This window comes from Lontra canadensis, unplaced genomic scaffold, assembly GCF_010015895.1.
Source record: "Lontra canadensis isolate GAN:19392208 unplaced genomic scaffold, GSC_riverotter_1.0 scaffold48, whole genome shotgun sequence".
Classification (NCBI taxonomy): domain Eukaryota; kingdom Metazoa; phylum Chordata; class Mammalia; order Carnivora; family Mustelidae; genus Lontra; species Lontra canadensis.
Genome location: NW_022631042.1, coordinates 7,843,946 through 7,864,790, shown reverse-complemented (window position 1 = coordinate 7,864,790; position 20,845 = coordinate 7,843,946). Strand labels below are relative to the sequence as shown.

General features: G+C 39.9%; 2 protein-coding genes across 8 annotated transcripts in view; one reads left to right on the top strand and one right to left on the bottom strand.

Moving 5' to 3' along the window:
* Window positions 1-20,845, bottom strand: part of MAGI2 (membrane associated guanylate kinase, WW and PDZ domain containing 2) — a 1,351,061-nt gene that overhangs the window by 202,016 nt on the left and 1,128,200 nt on the right. The gene's annotated exons all lie outside the window — the stretch shown is intronic.
* Window positions 17,294-17,774, top strand: LOC116876880 (60S ribosomal protein L23a). The gene has a single exon (XM_032873268.1). It carries the CDS (start codon window positions 17,304-17,306, stop codon window positions 17,772-17,774), a length of 471 nt encoding a protein of 156 aa, XP_032729159.1. The 5' UTR covers window positions 17,294-17,303.

Here is a 20,845-nt window from a genome sequence, read left to right as displayed (position 1 = left end):
TATTAACGGGAAAATATAAGAGTGCTCAGTGGTGTCAGTGCTTACGCAGTGTTAGACAAGTGTAGTTCATTTTGGCGGTTGGGGGGTGGCACGAACATTGAAGTTCTATTCTCTTAGCAAATTAAAATTACGCAATTCAGTGTTAACAACTATGAATATGTTAATTAACTAGATGGCAGGGATCCTTTCACTGTGTATATCAAATCACAATGAACAATTCTATTTGTCAATTATACTTCAATAAAACTGAAAAAAAAAGGCCTTGGAGGAAGAAAATCGTCATTAAATTCAAGTGGGGGGAAAACTAATTCATCTGTCATAATGCCTTAATGAGGAAAATATTGCCATTTACTCTGGGACATGATTTTAACTGCTGAGTCCAAGAATAAGTACAATATCAAATCTCAATAACTTGTACCATTGCAATTCAAACTGATTTCAAGTCTTGTGGTTATCACTTCCTAAATATTCCTCCATTCTCATCTCCAATGATGCATCTGAGTCCAAACCACCATCAGGCTCTGCCTGCGCCCCTATAGCCAATCAACCTCTTTCCATCCGTTCCTTCACTCTGTGGTCACAGAAATCTTTCCAGAGCATAAATCTGATCATGTTGCTCCCCTACTTAAATGCCTGTAATCAGCTTCCTACTGCTTGTAAGAACAAAATGAAAATCCTTTAGAGAACCTTAATCTGTTCCCCATCCATCTTTCTAGGCTCACCTTGCTCTGGATGCCCACCCACCTTCCTTTCTCTTTTCCAGGGTCAGAAACCTTCTCTCAGTCCTTCAAACCCCCTGGGCTCCGGCTCACCACAAGGCCTTTGAACCTGCTTTCCTGCCTGAATCACCAAGTTAACTCCAGTCTACTGTTTAGATCTTGGTTCCAGGGTGACTTCTTTAGGGAAGGCTTTCTGGACCTTTCTAAGCCAAATCCCATGATTAGAAGTTCTCATGGCTCCAAGAACCTCTCTTCAACACTCCTTTCTTCCCATGTTCACAGCTGTGACCACTTCTTTGTTAAGGTATGAATTCTTGTGATAACTTTTTCTCTTTGGCATGAGTCTAAGAAGTTCCCAGATGGCAGGGATCATATCTGCATTTTTGTTCACTATTGATTCTCCATCTCCTGGCACAGTATCTAGCAATCGCAGGTGCTTCCTAAATATTTGGCAAATGAATAAAAGGAATGTCAACATGCATTTTTACCAAGACTCAAAATTTTCATTTCTTTCTGAGGAAAATCTCCCATGTATTTAGCAGTTTATCATTTAAATAGCACTTTGAGGGCATATTATTATGGGTTCCTTGTGAAATTCCTGTGAAGAGGGTGGGGAAGGAATGACTACGCACATCTCACAGCAGAAACCCAGGCTCTGATGGTGTTTGGCCCACAGGCAGGGAAGAAGGAGGTGGCAGAACCAGGACTCAGCCTACATCCTCTCTGGCTCCCAGTCTAAAATTCCTTTCCCACAAACAGTCTGTCAGAGCAGGATGACAGGTTATTATGCAATTGGCAGGCTAGTTAACTGCTCTGATCTTGTCTTAAGCTCTTCCAGAATCTTGCAATCTCAATTCAGGTATTGCTTGTAGGTTTTACATTCAGTGGAAGAGAAGTGGCCAGCGGCAGTGCCCACCTAGAGGCCCGTGGCCCTGGGTGCTGGAAGAGCAGAGGATGAGTTTCTAGGCACATCAGGACCTATTACGTATTTATTTGCTCCTCAGAGACCCCACCAGAAGGAACATCATCCCAAGGTGCTGTTCTGCGTTGGAAAGAAAGTGAATGGTTAGAGAGCCTGTGAAGTCTCACGTGGCCAGAAGCGGACAAGGGGGGAAAGGAGGATAGACACAGACATCTGGGACTAAAGGAGCCAGATGTGCTGGGCAGAGAACAAAGCCCTCCAGAACTCTAAAGTTTTCCAAAATGTCCCTGTATTACCTTGTTTCACAGATGACAGGATGAAGGGAAGTCTCCTGGGCTGTCAGCAATATGCCACACTCGGGCCCTGACATATGTATTATAGATTGAGAGCATGTTGGCATCATCGGGGACCTTCCAACCTCGCTTTATAGATGCGTTTACAGAGTGTGTCTCAGCAAATCATCACAGAGCTGATGACCAACCGTCAGATGCGTGTGAGCATCACGAATGAGGTGACACTTTCGGAGAAGGGGGGAAAATCCACTCTTACACTCTCCTCCTACTCATCGACCTCTAAGCTAAATAAAACGTTGTTGGGGTTTTAATCTGAAGAAAATTAGTGCAGGCAGGGACCATATTTTGCACCAGCAGAACTACCTTTATTGTTAACAATGAACTCCCAGTGAGCCCACAATACCTATTTTTCAGTTGGACTAAATTCCAATAAGTCATCAGATTATTTTTGAGTAATTTCCCATTATCGTAAGTCACTTAAGAAAAGAAATGGGTGCCACAATGGTGTAGCGTCCGACTCTCAGTTCAGGCTCAGGTCACGATCTCAGGGTGGTGATCTCAAGTCCTAAGACTGAGCCCCAGGTCAGGCTCCATGCTCAGTGCCAAGTCTGCATCTGACTCCCTCTCCCTCTGCCCCACCCCCATTGTGCTCTTGTGTTCTTGCTCTAAAAAAATAAATAAATCTTTAAAAAAAAAAAGAAGAAGAAGAAGAAGCCTGTGACAAAAGAAGGCCTTCAGGCTTCTAACAATCTCACTGACTATCTAAAGATAAATAGGGTTTGAAAAAGTGTCAGTCAACTTCTGTCACCTGTGCATGACACAGCGTGTTGATGCCACTTGGACCCACCTGGGAACTCTGTGAATCTGTTTGCTTTCTGAAGCCCCCTTAGTGCCAAGGGGCTCATAGCTTCAGCTTGGGACTAGACAGGCTATGTCTAGATTCTTCCTAAGTAGAATTAATCAGTTAAGAACCAAACTTTGTGGGAAGAGGTAGTAGCGTACAGCCTGACAGGTGTGTCCCCATCACTGGCATCCTGCTCATTACTGAACCTGGTACCTCATCACAGCCGATATTTCATGCCTCCTCTGTCCTCATGTGCTACCACACGTAGCACTGGAACTGGAAGGGAACTGGAACATTCCCTTCCTTCTGTGTGGATCAAGGTCAAGCTGGGACTCCAGCCACTGTGCCTGCGGATGGGCTGCTCTGAGCAGTGACGACTAACGCTTTACAGAGAAGCCTGGAGAACCTGCCGCACGTACCTCTTTAATGAGATCAGGGTTCAATCCTAAGACCTCATTTTCTCACTTTACTCTTGTTCTCTTGGGTCCTCCTTCGTTGTCTGGCTTCAGTTTCCATCTGCATGAGAATGATCTGAGGTGTTGTCTTTCTGTTCTCGACCTCTGTGGTTTTCACCCTCGCCCCAGCTTCCCTTCACGTCTCGCTTACTCCTTCACTCACTTGTTCATTTATTGTTTCATCCTAAAGCAGATATTACCAAATGACTGCTGCAGAGTCGGCATCGCCTCTCTGGATAGCTTCCTGGCTAAGACAAAGGTATTACTTGATTTTGCTGAATCTGGTACACCTCCTTCCTCTGTCCTCGCCCCCTTCCTGCCGCTCACCAATGCACTCTCTGGGATGAGCTTATTTATCCCCAGGGCTTCTCCTGTTGGTTACGACTTCTAAACGTGCTTCCAGATCAGCCCATCCCTCTCCTCAGGTCAAGCCCAAGTGTCCATCTGTAGCTCCGCTGGCCATTATACATGGCTCACGCCCAATGATAAATGCAGTCTTTTCCCCTATGGCTTCTTCCACCTTCCAAAGACCCTGAGTCCATAGATGGGCCCAGGCTCCAGGCTAGAAACCTGGGGCTCTCTGCAAATCTGTGCTCTCCACACCCCCACATTCCATCGGTCCCGTTGTTCAAGCTCCTGGATGTCTCTTGTACTGACATCTTCTCTCCATCCTCATGGAGCCTTGAGAACTCCAGAACCTCATAACCTCTTGCCTACAATTCTGTAAATAACCTCTAACTAACTAGTCACTTCTTTCCTCTATTCTTGCCTTCTGTGATCATTTTTTCCTATTGATGCTAGAGAAATCTTTTTTTATTTTTTAAAGAGAAATCCCTTTAAGGCATAAATCTGAGAACATCACTTCTCTTTACTTCTATACTGGTGTCCCATTTGCTGCAGAACCAAGTCCAAACTCCTTAGCATGCAAGCTGCTCCATGAGCCAGCCGCCGGCCTCTGCAGTCTCCTTGCTCATGGAGACTCACCTCACATCCCTTGCTCCGTCTGCCCCGCTCTACTCTTGGTCTCAGAATACCCAGGATGTTTGACAACTCTATGTTTGCTCCGTCCGCCATGCCTACTTCTGTCAGGAATTCCCTCCTCATCCTGTCTCCCTGGCAACAAATGACTTCTTTTGAGCTCTTAGCCCACCTCCTCTCTTGGTCTTAATACTCTCTCTTCCAGCTAGAATTGATCAGTCTTTTTTTTTTTTTTTTAAGATTTTATTTCTTTAAGAAAGAGAGTGAGAGAGCACAAGCAGAGGTAGAGGGAGAAGCAGCAGGGAGTCTTGATATGGGACTCAATCCCAGGACCCCGATATCATGATCTGAGCTGAAGGCAGATACTTAACCCACTGAGCTACCCAGATGCCCTAGAATTGACCAGTCTTATCTCTGTGTCTTCAGTGGCATCTGGCTGCACCCCTATCACAGCACCTGGAATACATCAGGGCACTTGTTTTTGTTTGTTTGTTTGTTTTAATTCAAAGATGGTAAAATTGGTTTATTATAAAAGCAATTTAAGAATAGCCAGTTAAAGTCTTATCCCAATGCTACCCAACACAACCCAAGAAACAGTTATACACTTTTACTTTAGGGATAAGGATATAGAACAAGAAGGACCACATCAAGGCTGGGATTCAAACTCAGAAAGACAAAGGGTTCTTAGGTCTCCATCAGGCCAGATCAGAGGGTACAGTAAGATAAGGGCACTGGTCTCTCAGGTGTCACAGTCTAGACTGCTAATTAGAATTAAGTCTCTCAAAGGTAGTGGTCCTATTCTACTTATCTTTGCATCCCCAGTGCCTATAAAATCAGTAGGTTTTTAATGGATACTTTCAAGAATTTAATGAATACTTGCCAAATAAATAAATTACAAAGATACTTATTATGAAAAACAACTCTATAGTTTGATATTTTGTCTGTTTTTAAAAATTATTTTTATTGTTAGTTATCATGAATTATTGTTAATAAAATATTTTATTATTTTGCTGTTAATGGCTCACGTCCTTCATTTCCCTTCAATGGAAGATCAGAACAAGGGAAAGCCAGATTATATTTCAGCACGGAGCACACATTAGCTTAAGTAACTTGACTATGAGACTGTAAAGAAAGAGAACTGCAGAATTTTAGAACTACAATGAACTAAAGCAAACATTTTCTCTAACCCTTTCATTTTACAGATGTGCCATGAGGTCACATAACTAATTAATGGCAGAACCGGGACAAGATCTTCATTTGCTGGCCCTATCACCCTGTCATATTAGAGAAGTAATGTTTATTAAGCTTTGATGATATGCCAGGCACTGTTGTGGGTCAAATAGAGATTTTTACCCCTGGTCTCAGCAGATGGATGCAGCTGCTAAGGTTATGACCTCTATATTGTATTTGGTCCTCCCTCCTCTCTAGTGCTACTGGACCTGTACTGAACATGCACATTTTGGGGGGTGGGGGGGGGTCACTCTAACATGTTGCTATGTTGTTTCTCTGAGCTTGAGCATCTCTTGAAATGTCTAAAAAGCCTTCCTTGGTTCTTGACCTTGACTACATTATCAGTCCTCAGAATGGTCCTCTCCCCTATCAATGGTTCCATCAGACTTAAATTCCTAAGACAGGTCAGCAGTCCTCCTAGCACTCCTTGCTCGTTGTTCTTCTGGCCTCTCCCATGGCTTCCTCAACAGGCTGGCTGATGCCTCCCCATGATTCTCCATTAGCCCTACTCCACCCATTATCCGATTTCCCCATTTACTCAAAATACCCAGGGACCTCTTTCTCACCCTTCCAAATCTACCAAAGAGTTTACTGTCTCCTCTCTCCTTGTTGTAAGATCTCTGAAGTGTTTAGTTAGAGAACTAAATTCATTCATCGGAATGAAAAGAGTTATTTAGCATGATGTTACAGGGAGCTGGGTGTGGTTCACCTCATGACCAAAAAGTAAAATAAGAACAGGAAATCAAGAGAGTAGAAGCATATATACACAGTGAACAATGTGATAATTATAAGGACGTGTAAGGAAAACTCAGGTTGTTTACTGTAATGATATTCTATCTTCCACATCTTCTGGAAGATGTGGAAGATAGAATGTGATTACTAATGATTTAAATGATGGTTAATATACATTTAATTAAAAAAATAAAAATGCAAAATGTAGCTTTTTCAAAAGCCCGGGATATTTGGGAGAGGAGGGAGGTTCATGCTGAATATTCACATGTTGCGTATACACATCCTGTTGTCTACTTATATGAGTGTGTTTCTCTGAAATATGCCCGAATCCTAGATGGTTTAAATTAGATGCACCATGTGTTCTATGGATGCCAAATAATCGTTGTTGATTTCTTTTTCTCTTCAGCAGCTGTTTCAACTCATAGACACAATCTATCATTAAGTTTCCTAGCTTGCCAGCTTCACTAGCTCTACAGAGAGAAATAACACAAAATAAGGAAAAGCGGGAAATCTTCAAGCAACAGCGTATCTCCTGAGTTCTTACTCTGTGCTAGACAAGGTGCTGACTGGTTCACATTATGATGTTTCATCTTTACAACAACCCTGTGTGGTAGGTCGTCTTACTGTTCTGTTTTACAAATGAAGAAGAGAAGATTCAGAGAGATCAAAACTCCTGGAGCCACATAGTTACTGAGAGGCAGAACTGGGATTCTAACCCTAGCTCTCCACTCAATAATTTATTTTATTTTATTTTTTTAAGGTTTATTTATGTATTTGTTTGAGAGAGAGTGGGAGAACACGAGCAGAGGAGAAGCAGACTTCCCGCTGAGCAGGGACCGGGACATGGGTCTCAATCCCAGGACCTGGGATCACGACCTGAGCCGAACGCAGACCCAGGCACCCCTCAACCCAGTACTCTTAATCACTCTTTATTTTATTGTCTACAAACACAATGTGAGGTTGAAAATGGCCAATATGACACTGTGATGCTATATCTTTGTTTGATTGTTAGAAGAAGTCCAACAGTAGTGTAATGTGGAGTCTTGCCATTCTATACTTCATAATACATGAGGCTTCTTTTGTTGTGGGGCACTTACTGAACTAACATATGAAAAGAAAGAAAAGAGGGTCTACTTGGATAAAGTGGGAATTGATACTCAAAACTTGGATATTCCTCAAACCTTAAAAAAAAAATTCAGACAATTAAGATTAATTGAAAAGTGCTTATGAAAAGCAAAAATCAAACGCAACCTCAACCCATAAAGCTTACTCAGGGTTGAAGAAATAATCAGAAAATAACCAGAAGGAAAAAAGCCTACCCTGTGAAACAAGATCGGGGCAAATACCCTGAACAACACAAATGTCCATATTTCTGCAGATCATAAATCACCTAATTACTGCCTGGACAGTCAAGGAGGTGAACCAGAAGGCCCTCTCCCTTCTCTGCCTCATCCACAGCAGTCTCTAGGGGGGTGAGGGGCTTTCATCTTTTAAGACTTGTGACTCCTAAGCCTGTATTTTGTTGCATTACCTCATTCTTCTTTTAAGAAGTTTAGAAAAACATGCATGCTCTACTCTCATCCTGTTCCCTAGACCATTTGTTCTTTCACCTTTGGTCAAATGCTCTCCACTTTCAAGAGCCTTTTACACTGAATTAAAAAAAAAAAAAATAGCACTCTCGCATACTTGACCTGTAAGTCTGGAGAACCACTCAGAGATGTGCGGTCTGGTCTTGTCTTTTCTTTCTTTCTTTCTTTCTTTCTTTCTTTCTTTCTTTCTTTCTTTCTTTCTTTCTTTCTTTTTTTTTAAGAGTCAGCTTTGAGATTTCTGGAAATTGGAATTGTTTTCTGTAAGTTCTTATAAAGAGGGAAGTCTTAAGTGGTGGTACTGCAATCCAATGGTCCAATGGAGAGAGGAGAATAACTTTCTGTCCTTGTTTTTTTTTAAGCTTTAATTTATTTATTTGAGAGAGAGAGTGAGTGAGAGAGAGTGTGCACAAGCTGTGGGAGAGGCAGAGAGAGAAACAGACTCCCCGCTGAGCAAGGAGCCTGACGTGGAGATTGATCCCAAGACCCTGGGATCATGACCTAAACCAAAGGCAGACACTTAACTAACTAAGCCATCCAGGCTCCCCAAGAGAAGAAAAACTTGCAAAAGTTCTGATACTTTAAAGAAATATTAACAAGGGTTTTAAAAATACATTATCAGAAATATACTATCAAATATTAAAAGAACTACTAACCACTAATTGAAAAAAATGATACTAATAAATATGCTAAGTAATCAAAGTTCACCATCAAAATGTTGATAAAGACCCCATGAAATAATTTATTTCACCAACACCATTTAGTGTTAATACCACTAGTCTCTCTTGTGATTTATGGCCGGTATTTTATATCCCCCTCCCTTTTTTGGCATTATGTTGAGAACAGAGAAGTTTTTGGTATAAAATCCGGTAGCTACCTTGCACAGAACTTGTGCATTTTTGAATCCATAACTGGAAAGGGACTGGGTGAGTATAAAATATCCCCTCTATATTCATCATTACTATTTAATCTATTTTTATCAGAGTCCCTGCTTTTTCCAGGCACTTAGAACACTATTTTAAAACCAAATTGCTCCCACATCTTTTAAGCTTACAAAGACTCAGTACATTTGACTTGGAGAAGCAATTGCTTTCCTGTACGTTTAGTATCCCTTGGATTAAAATCATGGAAAGCTGGAGACTGCTTGAGTCAAAGGCAAGTGTTACGCTAATACTTCCTCATTCTCAGTTCCTGCAGAGTACATGGATTTCATCATGGAATGGAAGTTTGCTCAGTTGGTATGTTTATGCTTGGGGGTTGGGGTACAGGAGCAATGAACAGTGTGGTTTACGTAGGAACAAAAGAAATAATTCTGTCCTCAGAATAGTTAAAAGGAAAGATATTTTGTTTTTATTTGTTTGGGGTTTTTTTAACCCATAGATGACTTCTGAGGTGAGTTATTAGGTTGTGTCAACCAGAAAGAAAGATCTCCACTTGTTATTCTTCATAACCATTTACATTTTATAGAGTGAGTTATAAAATGCTCTTTTTGGGCTTTATTTCATTGAACATGTTTTTTTGGGTAAGAAGTGTATCTGTAAAAAATAGACAATTTTCCTACTTTGCCTTCTTTCAAGAGTCTAAATTCCAAAGAGGAAAAGCCTCTTGGTGAGTGTGAGTCTCTGGAAATTTACTACCTCTTGGCCTGTCACTGAGGTTTGCATTCCCATGGCTGCCAGTCATGCCATTGTGTTCTCGTGACCCCAGCCTGATATCCCCCTCTAGGACTGGTTCCTCCCCTCCTTCTTCTCACTGTCCACTTCAACGCACTCAGAAGCAGCTCAACTGGCCCAGGACCAGTAAATACCCAAAGCAAATTACCTGCCAGCCTGCACTTCTGAGCACTGTTTCCTTGGAGTCCATTTTTGGGATATTTCACTACTACTCCACCACCTGGTGCCAACTACTCACCGAAAGGCCAGTTGTCAGGCTGTGCTAATCTTTCATGCTGAATTCTAATCTGCTTATTTTCTGAGATTTCAAGGTTTGGTTTTTGTTGTTAGATTTTTTTTTTTATTATCTTGTATTTCTCTTTTAGCATTTTGTGTTTTCTTATACACAACTTTTTTTCTTTTTAATTAAAATGATATTTTTAACATTTTTATTTAAAATATTATTAAAAAATTTAAAAAGTATTTGTATTCAAATTCAGTGTAGTTAACATATAGGAGCAGTGTCCACAAGAGCCAAACTATGGAGCCCAAACGTCCATTGACAGATGAATGGATAGAGAAGATGTGCTCTGTGTGTGTATGTAACAGTGCTCCCAAGTGTAACATACACACACACAATGGAATATGACTCAGCCATCAAAAATATGAAATCTTGCCATTTGAGATTTCAAGTTTTTATTTATCCACATAAGCAGGCTTGCCTGTCAGTCCATTGCTAAGAACACCATGCTTCTATTTGTTACCATCAATAGAAACAACCTGGATGGCCATCTAGTGAAGGCCTCGCCCTATTTAATTTATAAAAGCTGTACTCATTAAAAAACATTTTTGAGCATTTACTATGTGTTTGGCTTCAATGTTCATCTTTCTCCACTCCAGAGTTTTAGAAGCAAAGCTACTTTAGGACACAATTCCAAAAGCAAAGTAGCCTGAAGATTGCCTGGGGTAAGACTGCTTCAAAATCAAATCCACGTTTGACAAGAGCTGGCCAGAGAGAGCCCAGTTTCTTCCTGTATACTCCTATCTATGAAGCATTCTGGGCAAGGGCTTCATTTCTTCCTAGTCTTCTTCCCTCCATGTGATTAAAATACTGCTAAGTAAATTAAAACTTGTCTTTTAGTCCTTTGAGTGTCCAATGGCAGGTCTTTGTGCCTGTGGCCAGCCACACTGCACAATTTCAGGGGTTATGTTCATAAGATAGATAGTCTAAGACCTGACAGTGCTTCTCAAATTATCTTTGGCATAAGACTAGTTTTTTTTTTCTTTAAATCTCTAATCCATTAAGAGCCAATGTTTTAGAATGTAAAGACGCTTTAGAAAACTAATAACTACAAAATTTAAATAAAACCCAATTTAAAACAATTATTTGATTCAACAGACATAAAATTTCTCAAAGTAGTTTGCTATAGGATTTTTTAAGTGCTCACTCTCAATTTCTTATCTTTTTTGAGCACTGGTGACATCAGTTTCTAAACGATATGGGTCCATGGAATGAACTCCAAGCTACACCCACGGGTCAGGCTCACAGATTGTATGGAACAGTGCTCCCAAGTGTCGCCCAGTGCGAGGTCCTGCCTGAGCCCCAGGCATTTGTCAATTTAACTGTATGTCAGAGAACAACTAGGGAAAGCATCAACATGTATAAAAAAAAGAGAGAGGGGCAGCAAGAAAGTCTCATGGAGACTCCGGTATAATGGCAAAGTAATCGGTTATAGACAAAATAAAAGGCATCGCTGTCCTTACTGAAACCTTATACCTGAGCCCTAAACCAGCTTGGAGTTAGGACTTCGTATCCACGCGCATTAGTGATCTGACGCCATTGGCAGCAAATGAGACTTTTTCCTAGTTAAATCGGATTTTCTGGCCAAAGTCCAATTTGGGCAATTGCCGCTACCTACATGAATGCCTCCGAATGCTGAAATTGCAATTCTTCTCTTAAACTACTGTGTAATATTGCAGTCTGCCTTTGAAGAGCTGCCATTATAAAGTGTAACTACCTTTTTCTGCCAGGTGAAATAATTAAAAAAAAAAAAAAAGTTCGTAGGAGTGTGTGTGTGTGTGTGTGTGTGTGTGTGTATGCGTATGTGTGTCTGTGTCTTCCTCTGTGAGGTTTATGAACATACAAATGTCTTCTCAAGGGGGGAAAAACCTGTTAGCTAAATGTACGGTCAGGATGATACTTTCATCAGAACAGGAATTTCACTGGATATCTATATAAGGCAGTGAGACCACAAAACGGAGTCTTCTGTAAATAAGATGTAAATAAGAAGATGCAAACGCCAATAATTGAAGGGCCTGGAAAAGCCTGGTTAAAATCATACTTTAGTTTGATTATGGAGATTTTTGTGGTATAGTATTATTGAAAAGAGAGACTTAAAAAAGATCTTTAAGAAAAGTTTAGGGCCTAAGTCTATTTAAGGCTTCCACCTCTCTGCATAATTTTGGTGTTCCTAATCTTTTCTTGTACAGTTGGTGTAAAAAGGGCTATAAAAGTATAACTCTCTGAATATTCATTTAAAAATAAAAATAGACTTCTTAGCTCCTTTCCCCCCTTTTTCTGAATCTAATTCCACACTGTTGCCAGAGTCATTTTCCTAACACATGTTCATCATAGAATTCCCTTATGAAGCATCTACATTTGTTCCTAACTCCCCATCAGAACAAATCTTAACAAATCTTAACTCTTCTTAATCCTAACCAGACCCTACAGGATCTGGCTCTATTTCATTGACCCAACATTATCTCCAATTACCTCTCGGCATGCACATTCATTGCAGTTGGACTGCCCTCCAAGGAATTCCTTGAACTGGTCCTAGGTGTTCTCATCTCTAAGCTCCCATGGCTCACAACTCTGTACAAGCTGGGAAATCCTCTTTCCCATTCTCCACCCTTTAAGCCTTAAATCTTTGTCCATCTTGGGTCTCCCCTCCGAAACTCTTCTCGCTTTTATTTGTATCATGGAATTTATACTTTAAATAAGTACATTCTCTATTATTTCTCAGTTGTTCATGTGCATTAATACCATCTGATTAATGAAATGATGTACTCTTCACAGGCAGATAGAATATTCTCTCTCATGTTGTGTGGAAAGCCAGGACAGTCTTCCCTTTGCCTCTCATTTGGTACTTTCCCTTCTCTCCCGTCACCCAGGGAAAGAATGCCTCAGGAGTACTGCTCAACTTCTGACTCAGGTACTTTTAAAAAATCCATAAGGAGCATCATCAGTCATTGTGGATACCCCCATTGTTGGTAAAGGGCCAGAGAGTAAATATTTCACACTTTGGAGACTATGTGGTTTTTGTCGCAATGACTCAACTCAGCCACTGTAACATGAAAGTGGCCGCAGACAGTACAGAAACAAATGACTGTGACTGTGTTCCAATAAACTCTTATGGACAATGAAATCTGAATTTCATGTAATTTTCATATGTCAAGAAATAGAACTCTTCATTTGATATTTTTAAACATTTAAAAATGCAAAAATTGTACGTTACCTAACCTTAATGCAGTAATTACTTTGTAGTTTATACATCCATAAAATCACAACATTGTGCATCTTAAACTTACACAGTGGTATATAACAATTATATCTCAATGAGGCAGAAAAAAATTCAAAACCTGTTTTTAGCTCAAGAGGCCTACAAAAGCAGATGGTGGGTCGTAGTTTGTTGACCCCTGTCCTAGATTATTGTTCCTAAAGTTGTGGCCTCTAGACCAACTGCATCAGAATCACCTAGGATTGGGAGTTACAAAGAATATGAATCTGGGATGGAGTGAAACAGAATTTCTGAGCACATTCAGGATACTAACACATAGCTCTGAGTAACTACCTCTAGAATGCCAGTGATCCTTTAACTTTGTGAGTTAGTATTAGGGAGCCAGTAAGCAAGGTTCTAACAAGATGGGACGATAACAAAGCAAGCTCCTTAGGAAGCTATTTTGTAAGACTTACAGCCTGCTGGAAGAAGATCAACAACAGGGACTCCATGCTTTTAATCAGCATTTTAGAAACGTTTTTAGAAGCAAAAGATTTAAAACCTGGAAATTCTGAGTGTTTGCATTTAACATACATGTTATTTGGAATATCAGTAGATGTGGGAAGTCTTTATTTAACTTAAACTTAGTAAAAATAGAAACATATTCTTTGGGAAGGAAAGAAACTCACATTCCTTGTTAAATATAATGCCTGCAGTACAAAAAAGAAAAATGCAACAGGAAAACCATCTTTATGTTTCTGCCTCTGGAGTTGAGTCCTTTGTGATCTATGGCAAATTCAGAAGCAATGATTTATTTCATTATGAGCAAACACTTCTGAAGGGCAGATATAATGCATTTCTAAAGACTCTGCATAAACTCATTTACCTAAAACACTGAATTATAAAAAAGCATCTGCTAGGAAGAAGAGCCATCTGGAATGCTGTACCCCCGGGGACCCTTTGGCCAATGTGAATCAATGGAGGCTGGAATGTGACCCACCTGAGTAGAATGGGTCTGGTAGTTTCTCAACCACAAACCACCACCATTTTGCATTTTGCAAATCATTCCCTGAGTCTTAAGGAAGAATACAGGACAAATGAGGGCTTGACTCTCATGTCTAACACTAGCCAAGATTTATTGAGTACCTCCTCTGTGTCAGGCACTGTGATAAACGGTTTACATGGTAGTTTTATGTTTTACAGGTGAGGAAACTGAGTTTTCCAGATCATAAGGAACGTGTCTAAGATCCCACAGGTCAAGTTAGGTCATAAGTCTGAGCTCAGGGCCTCTGCTCCTGACAATTCTACTGGCTGCCCTATACCATCACATTGGAAGGAAACAAGGCTTTGGAGGGTTTTCTTTCACTCTAGCTGGAGAAGAAACCAGAGACTGGGTGCTGGGTAGACTCTGGCAAATGGGTTGAGCCTCATGGCAAAGAGGCCAGCATTCTGGTGTGGCCTTGTGCTATGTCAGGACGAGGCACCCCTATTATCCTATTAGGACAGGGAGCCTGCAGTAGTCAGCTGTGACTCACCCTGCTAAGAAGAGATACAATAGTTTCTTCTTTGATGGTAATGCTTGTTTGGGAATCAGGGAGCTGAGTGCCTCATAGGAAGAGACAGTGACAGAGCAGGCCCATTATGAGTAAACCTATCTTGCAAGACCTCCACCTAAAGAGGGGGACATCAACAGGGACCACCACCAACTTCATTAGAGAGGGAACCTGGGTTCTGGCAGAAGTGGACATGGGCATCAGATGAAAGTTCAGATTCCAGAAAGAGATTCAGGGGACACCATGGGCCCCTGAACCATTCTGGGCCAAGGGATCCACTGACCTCGTAAACAGGGATTGGTGATACAAAGAAAAACCCATTTAATTGAACATGACTGTAATAAGTGTGCTTAAATTAACTGCTGGTATACTATATATATTTGAGTCAATATTATATTTGATTCAATACTTTTTTTTTTTTGGTCCTTATTAATTTCCCAAGTTAAAGAATACCTTCAAGTATGTCTCAGGGAAATAACAGTAGGACTAATTTGACCATGCCTGATGACCTAGAGTTTTCCCCAAAACTTGATAGTGCTTTTTTTTTTTTTTTAAAGATTTATTTATTTTAGAGAGGGAGGTGAGGACAGAGAGAGAGAGAGAGAATGGCAAGCAGACTCCCCACTGAGCATGAAGCCTGATGCAGGGCTCGATCTCATGACCCTAAGATCATGACCTAAGCAGAAATCAAGATTTGGATGTATAATTGGCAGCCCTCTGGGTGCCCCTGAAGTGCTGTTTTGAATCAAAGTACTTTCAGATATTGTGGAGTTGAAGTATAATGCTACTTTTATGATATAACAATGACAATTTAAAATCCAACTGTGTGTGGTATATAAAGCCAGCTTTATAGCACAATATAATATTTTCAAAGGGCAGGAGTTATAAGCACAATTTCTGATCACTTCTGGTGGGAACAAAGTTTTATTTCTCTGTGAGAACTTATGTTGTTTAAGAATTTTATAAGAGGGTGGGAAGTTGGGGGAACCAGGTGGTGGGTGTTAGAGAGGGCACAGATTGCATGGAGCACTGGGTGTGGTACAAAAACAATGAATACTGTTACGCTGAAAATAAATTAAAAAAATGATTTAAAAAATTAAAAAAAAAGATTCATCCAACCTATAAAAAAAAAAGAATTTTATAAGAGGTGAAAATAAGTTTTTAAAAACTTTCTTTTGCTAGTACTTTTTAGTAAATATGAAATTTATAAATAACTTACATTATTTACATATGTGAACTAAAGTTCACATTTTCCATCTGTCACTCTGATTACTGTTCATAATCAGTCATTCCCCAAATTTCTGAAGGAATCAATTTAAATTCTAGGCTCTCATGCAAAAATATCAAAAAGTATTGATACTTTCAAGGGCATCTTGGGTGATTCATTCTACTGAGGAAAAAAAGAGAAAGCGGAGTAACTGGCATGTCTTCTTCTTCTGATGCCAGCTCAGATTCTGGGCATCTACAGTTTTCTGTGAAAATCCCAGAAGTATGACCTTCCTTCCATGTGCCTGACTGTCTCAAAAGTCTTCTTGTTTGCCTTGTTTTTGTGTCTTCCCTAGGCAGGTTTTCAGTATGTTAAAACACATGCCTCACAAGGGTCATTATGTTTATAAAAGATGAAAATTTTCATAAACTCCTATAGTTTAGAGACCTTTGTTGAAGTAAGCTTTCTTTGGAGCCTTAGGGGAAGCTAATTTGGCATAAATTTTTTCTATTAAATTAAGAAATTCTGTCATGAGGCCAGGATCAACCATTCCACAGACCAACTGTATTTTAAATATTAAAAAAAAAAAAGTAAGACCAACTGTACTTTAAATTTTAAAGTATAAAGCAGACTTTAATCTGAATACAATATGTGAATACTACTGAATACTACTTGGAATTTTGGATGGGATGTTTTTGGACGTGTGTGCCTGTCCCTCTAAGCGGGATGTTTCAGCATTAGCACTAGATGTGAGTAAGAACCCCTTCATTATGACAACTGATAAAGAAAAATGGCCTTAATAACAAATAGAAATTAAAGTCATGCATTCTTGAAGTTAAAATTGAAACTAAGAAACAGATTCCTGATATTTCATTCCATCAGACAAGCACAATAACACCTTCATATATCCTAAAGGTTTACTAGACAAATATGGTGACTTCTTCCACTGTATGGTACTGGCAACTGTCTTCAAATAGCCTTTTTCATGTTCACTGATTTATGATGACATAAATCCTCCTTCCTGTCCCCTGAAGGCATCACGGTCTCCTTTCCCTTACTCGATCTTTTCCCTTCTGTAGAAAACAGAGCAAAACTTCCAAGGGTCCCTAGAGGAAAGCCTGTCATTTGGATTATGTTGAGAACCACAGGTGGTGGTCCAGCCGTTGACTGATAAGGCTCCGTGGAGCCTGTAATGCAGTTTTTATAAGTAACATTTTAAAAGAGTTGTATTTCAAACCCTGATCATGAGGTTTTTTTTTTTTTTTTTTTTTTTTTTTTTTCAGAATGTAACCTGAAAATATTCCTATACATCCCTGGAGTCCCGGGGAAGGGGGATAGAATGAGATGCATTTCAGTTAGGAACCATTGCTAGAAGAGAAAATCCACAGAGGAGAAAAGGAGGGGAAAAGATCATATATTTTTAAAGTAGATTATTGGAAATTATGTAGCTCCAAAACAAAAAAACAAAAAAACAAAAAACAAAACAAAACTGACAAGCAAATTAATGAATTTAATAGCTCTTCTGATAAGAGCAAATAGCTTTGAAACTATTTGTGAAATGCTAAAAGGTATAGAAGTCTAAGTAATGTGGTCTTGCATCTTGTTAAAAGAATGATCCTTAGCCCTTTTACGAAGATGGCGCCGAAAGCTAAGAAGGAAGCCCCTGCCCCTCCCAAAGCCGAAGCCAAAGCAAAGGCTTTGAAGGCCAAGAAAGCGGTGCTGAAAGGCGTCCACAGTCACAAAAAAAAGAAGATCCGCACATCACCTACGTTCCGACGACCCAAGACTCTGCGTCTCCGAAGGCAACCCAAATACCCTCGAAAGAGCGCCCCCAGGAGAAACAAGCTTGATCACTATGCCATCATCAAGTTCCCCCTGACTACTGAGTCAGCCATGAAGAAAATAGAAGACAACAACACACTTGTGTTCATTGTGGATGTCAAGGCCAATAAGCACCAGATCAAACAGGCTGTGAAGAAGCTCTATGACATTGATGTAGCCAAGGTCAACACCTTAATCAGGCCTGATGGAGAGAAGAAGGCATACGTTCGGCTGGCCCCTGACTATGATGCTTTGGATGTTGCCAACAAAATTGGGATCATCTAAACTGAGTCCAGCTGGCTAAATCTAAATACAATTTTTTCATGATAAAAAAAAAAAAAAAAGAATGATCCTTAGCTTATGGACAAATAGAAGTTAAAAGAAGAGTGTGATTATGTTGCTGGATTTGTTTTCATTTTTATAACTTCACTATAGTTAGACTAATAGCATAGTTGTAACACATTAGAATGGCATATTAAATCTGTTAATTTTCCCCAATACACATGAGCAAATCTGTTTGTCCTCTCAGCCAGAAAATCATTACGTGGACTCTTAACAGTTAGAGACCCACTGGCCACTTGGTGAGATAGCAGTCCATGTATAATTTACTAAAGCCAGGGATCTTTCAGTCTGGAAGGTACAGTGTGTCTTTTGGGGCTTCTCTTGATAAATTCCAAAGGGAGACAATGGCAACTCCATTGCTATTACTTAACAGAAAATCTTGGTCTGAAGAAATGACAAAGGGTATGTACAAGGCTTCTTGAAGAAATACAGAACGTTGGGAGAATCTTCCTGAAAGAAGTAACATCTGACCTGAATTCTCAAGGGTGAATAAGAGTTTGCCAAAAATCATGAAAGAGAAGTGACTTTTTTCATGTAGAAATAAAAAATTTGCTATGGCAATGAAGTATAACACAACACTTGTAGGTTGCTAGGAGAATATAAGTTCCATGAAGGTCAGGTTTTTTAATCTGTTCTGTTCACTGTTGGATTGTAGAACTTCAAATGGTGTCTGAAACATAGTAGATGCTCAACAAATATTTGTCGAATGAAGAATGCAACATTAAGATGAAGAGGCTGGCATGGACTGATGATGAAGGACTGGGTTGTAAGATAAAAAGTTGGTTTTGTTTCTCCATGGGAAAGGACAAGGGTATTAAGAGGAGAAATAAAACCATAAAAGTTGATAAGATCATGTGGGTGACCATGGAAGTGGTGGTGACGCTACAGTCATAAACCAAGAGTTACAAGCAACCCCATCTGGGATATTTCAGTTTTCGAAAATGGACAAAGAAATGGGATTCATTAAAGGAGTCTGAGAAGAAACAGGGAACTAAAAGACCACTAGAAGAGATGGGTGCCCTGGAAACCAAGGGAAGAGACATTCTGGATGAGATGAGAAGTATTCATTTGACAAACAGAAAGTCATTGCTAACATCAGAGACAGCATTTTCCATGGCATGACGGGGAAAGGAAACAGATAGCAGTAGGTTGAGAGATGCCAGTTTAAAAAAAAAAAAAAAAAAGCACAGATGTTAAGTAAAGCCTATTCTGCCAAGAATAATGGTTTTAAATAAATTATGGAATAAAGTGGGATATATATAGGCACATACATGGATAATGTTTCAAGAAAGTTGTCTGAGAATGAAAGAAAAGTGAAAGAGCAGGGCTGGAAGGTAGTGCAGAATCAAGAAAATGTTCTTAACGCATGGGATGAAGTCAGGAGGCTTATAGGCTAAGGGGAAGGTGCCCAAAGGAAATAGGAAGTTGTAACAGTGCCCACCATCCAGAGAACACCGATGAAGCAGTTCCCTGCACGGACGGAAGTGGCTTCCTTCCAAAGCAAGGTAAAATTAATGTCTGAAAAGAGGACCCACCAAGTCTTTCTTTGAATCCAGAGGGAAAGAAGAAAGGATGGGCCTATACAAGCATTTTCTTTGTTTTTTTTTAAAGTTTTATTTATTTATTTATTTATTTATTTATTTATTTTAAAAATATTTTATTTATTTATTTGACAGAGATCACAAGTAGGCAGAGAAGCAGGCAGAGAGAAGGAAGCAGGCTCCCTGCTGAGCAGAGAGCCCGATGCGGGGCTCGATCCCAGGACCCTGGGATCAAGACCTGAGCCGAAGGCAGAGGCTTTAACCCACTGAGCCACCCAGGCACCCCTACTTATTTATTTAGAGAGCTCTGAACGGCGGGGGGGGGGGGGTGAGGAGCAGAGGGAGAGGGAGAAGCAGACTCCCTGCTGAGCAGGGAACCCCACGCAGGGCTTGGGCTCCATCTCAGGACCCCAGGATCACCACTCGAGCCAAAGGCAGATGCTTAACTGACTGAGCCCCCCAGAAGTCCCTACAAGTTCGTTTCTAAGGCATGCGGTAGAGAAACTTTTCTATAAGCACTTGAGATGATGGATATTAAATTAGCTTCACCTAATGTGGATCTAACGAATGTATTTAGTGTTATAATGTTTTTATTTCATTTCCATTTTTTTTAAAGATTTTATTTATTTATTTGATAGAAAGTGAGGTCACAAGTAGGCAGAGAGGCAGGCAGAGAGAGAGGGGGAAGCAGGCTCCCTGCTGAGCAGAGAGCCCAATGCGGGACTCGATCCCAGGACCCTGAGATCATAACCTGAGCCGAAGACAGAGGCTTTAACCCACTGAGCCACCCAGGTGCCCTCATTTCCACTTATTTTTATATAGGAACTGGGACTTAGACATCTAATGGCAAGGTCTTCTATGTGGGATTTAGCAGGCCCCCAAACTCATTTTTAATTGCTGGCATATGTGGTTTAGGTAGTTTTTTTAAGATAGGAAAAAAAAACCACATAGCCAGAATGTAATACTCATCTCAAATTTAGAGCCATTTAACTGAAATGGATTTATCTATGCTTCCCTCACTAAATTTTATTCCAAATTTTAAGTGGAAGTGTCACTTTGGTGCGACTTTTTCCAATCTACCAGCAGAAGATGCTTTGTAACATAAAACTGTTTCTGAACTGAAATACATTATAATGCTCATTAAAACACACTCTCCTGGAAATGTAAAACTGATTTATCTAATGCATTACAAAATTCTCCATAAATGTACCACACATTGTGAAATAACGTTAATTAGGAAGAGAGGCAAAACAATACATTTTCTTTACATTTTAAGGCAATTAGCGTAACTTTCATTAATATGGTATAATAACTACAATTATTTTCATTTGCACTTTTGGTAGAATTTATATTCATTATAAGTCTACAGTTTCATATTCTGCAATATGAAAAAATGAACACGACTTTGTATTTTATAGCAAGATAATGCTGTAGGTGATTTTATTCATTTATTCTACAAGTAAGAGCCTACAT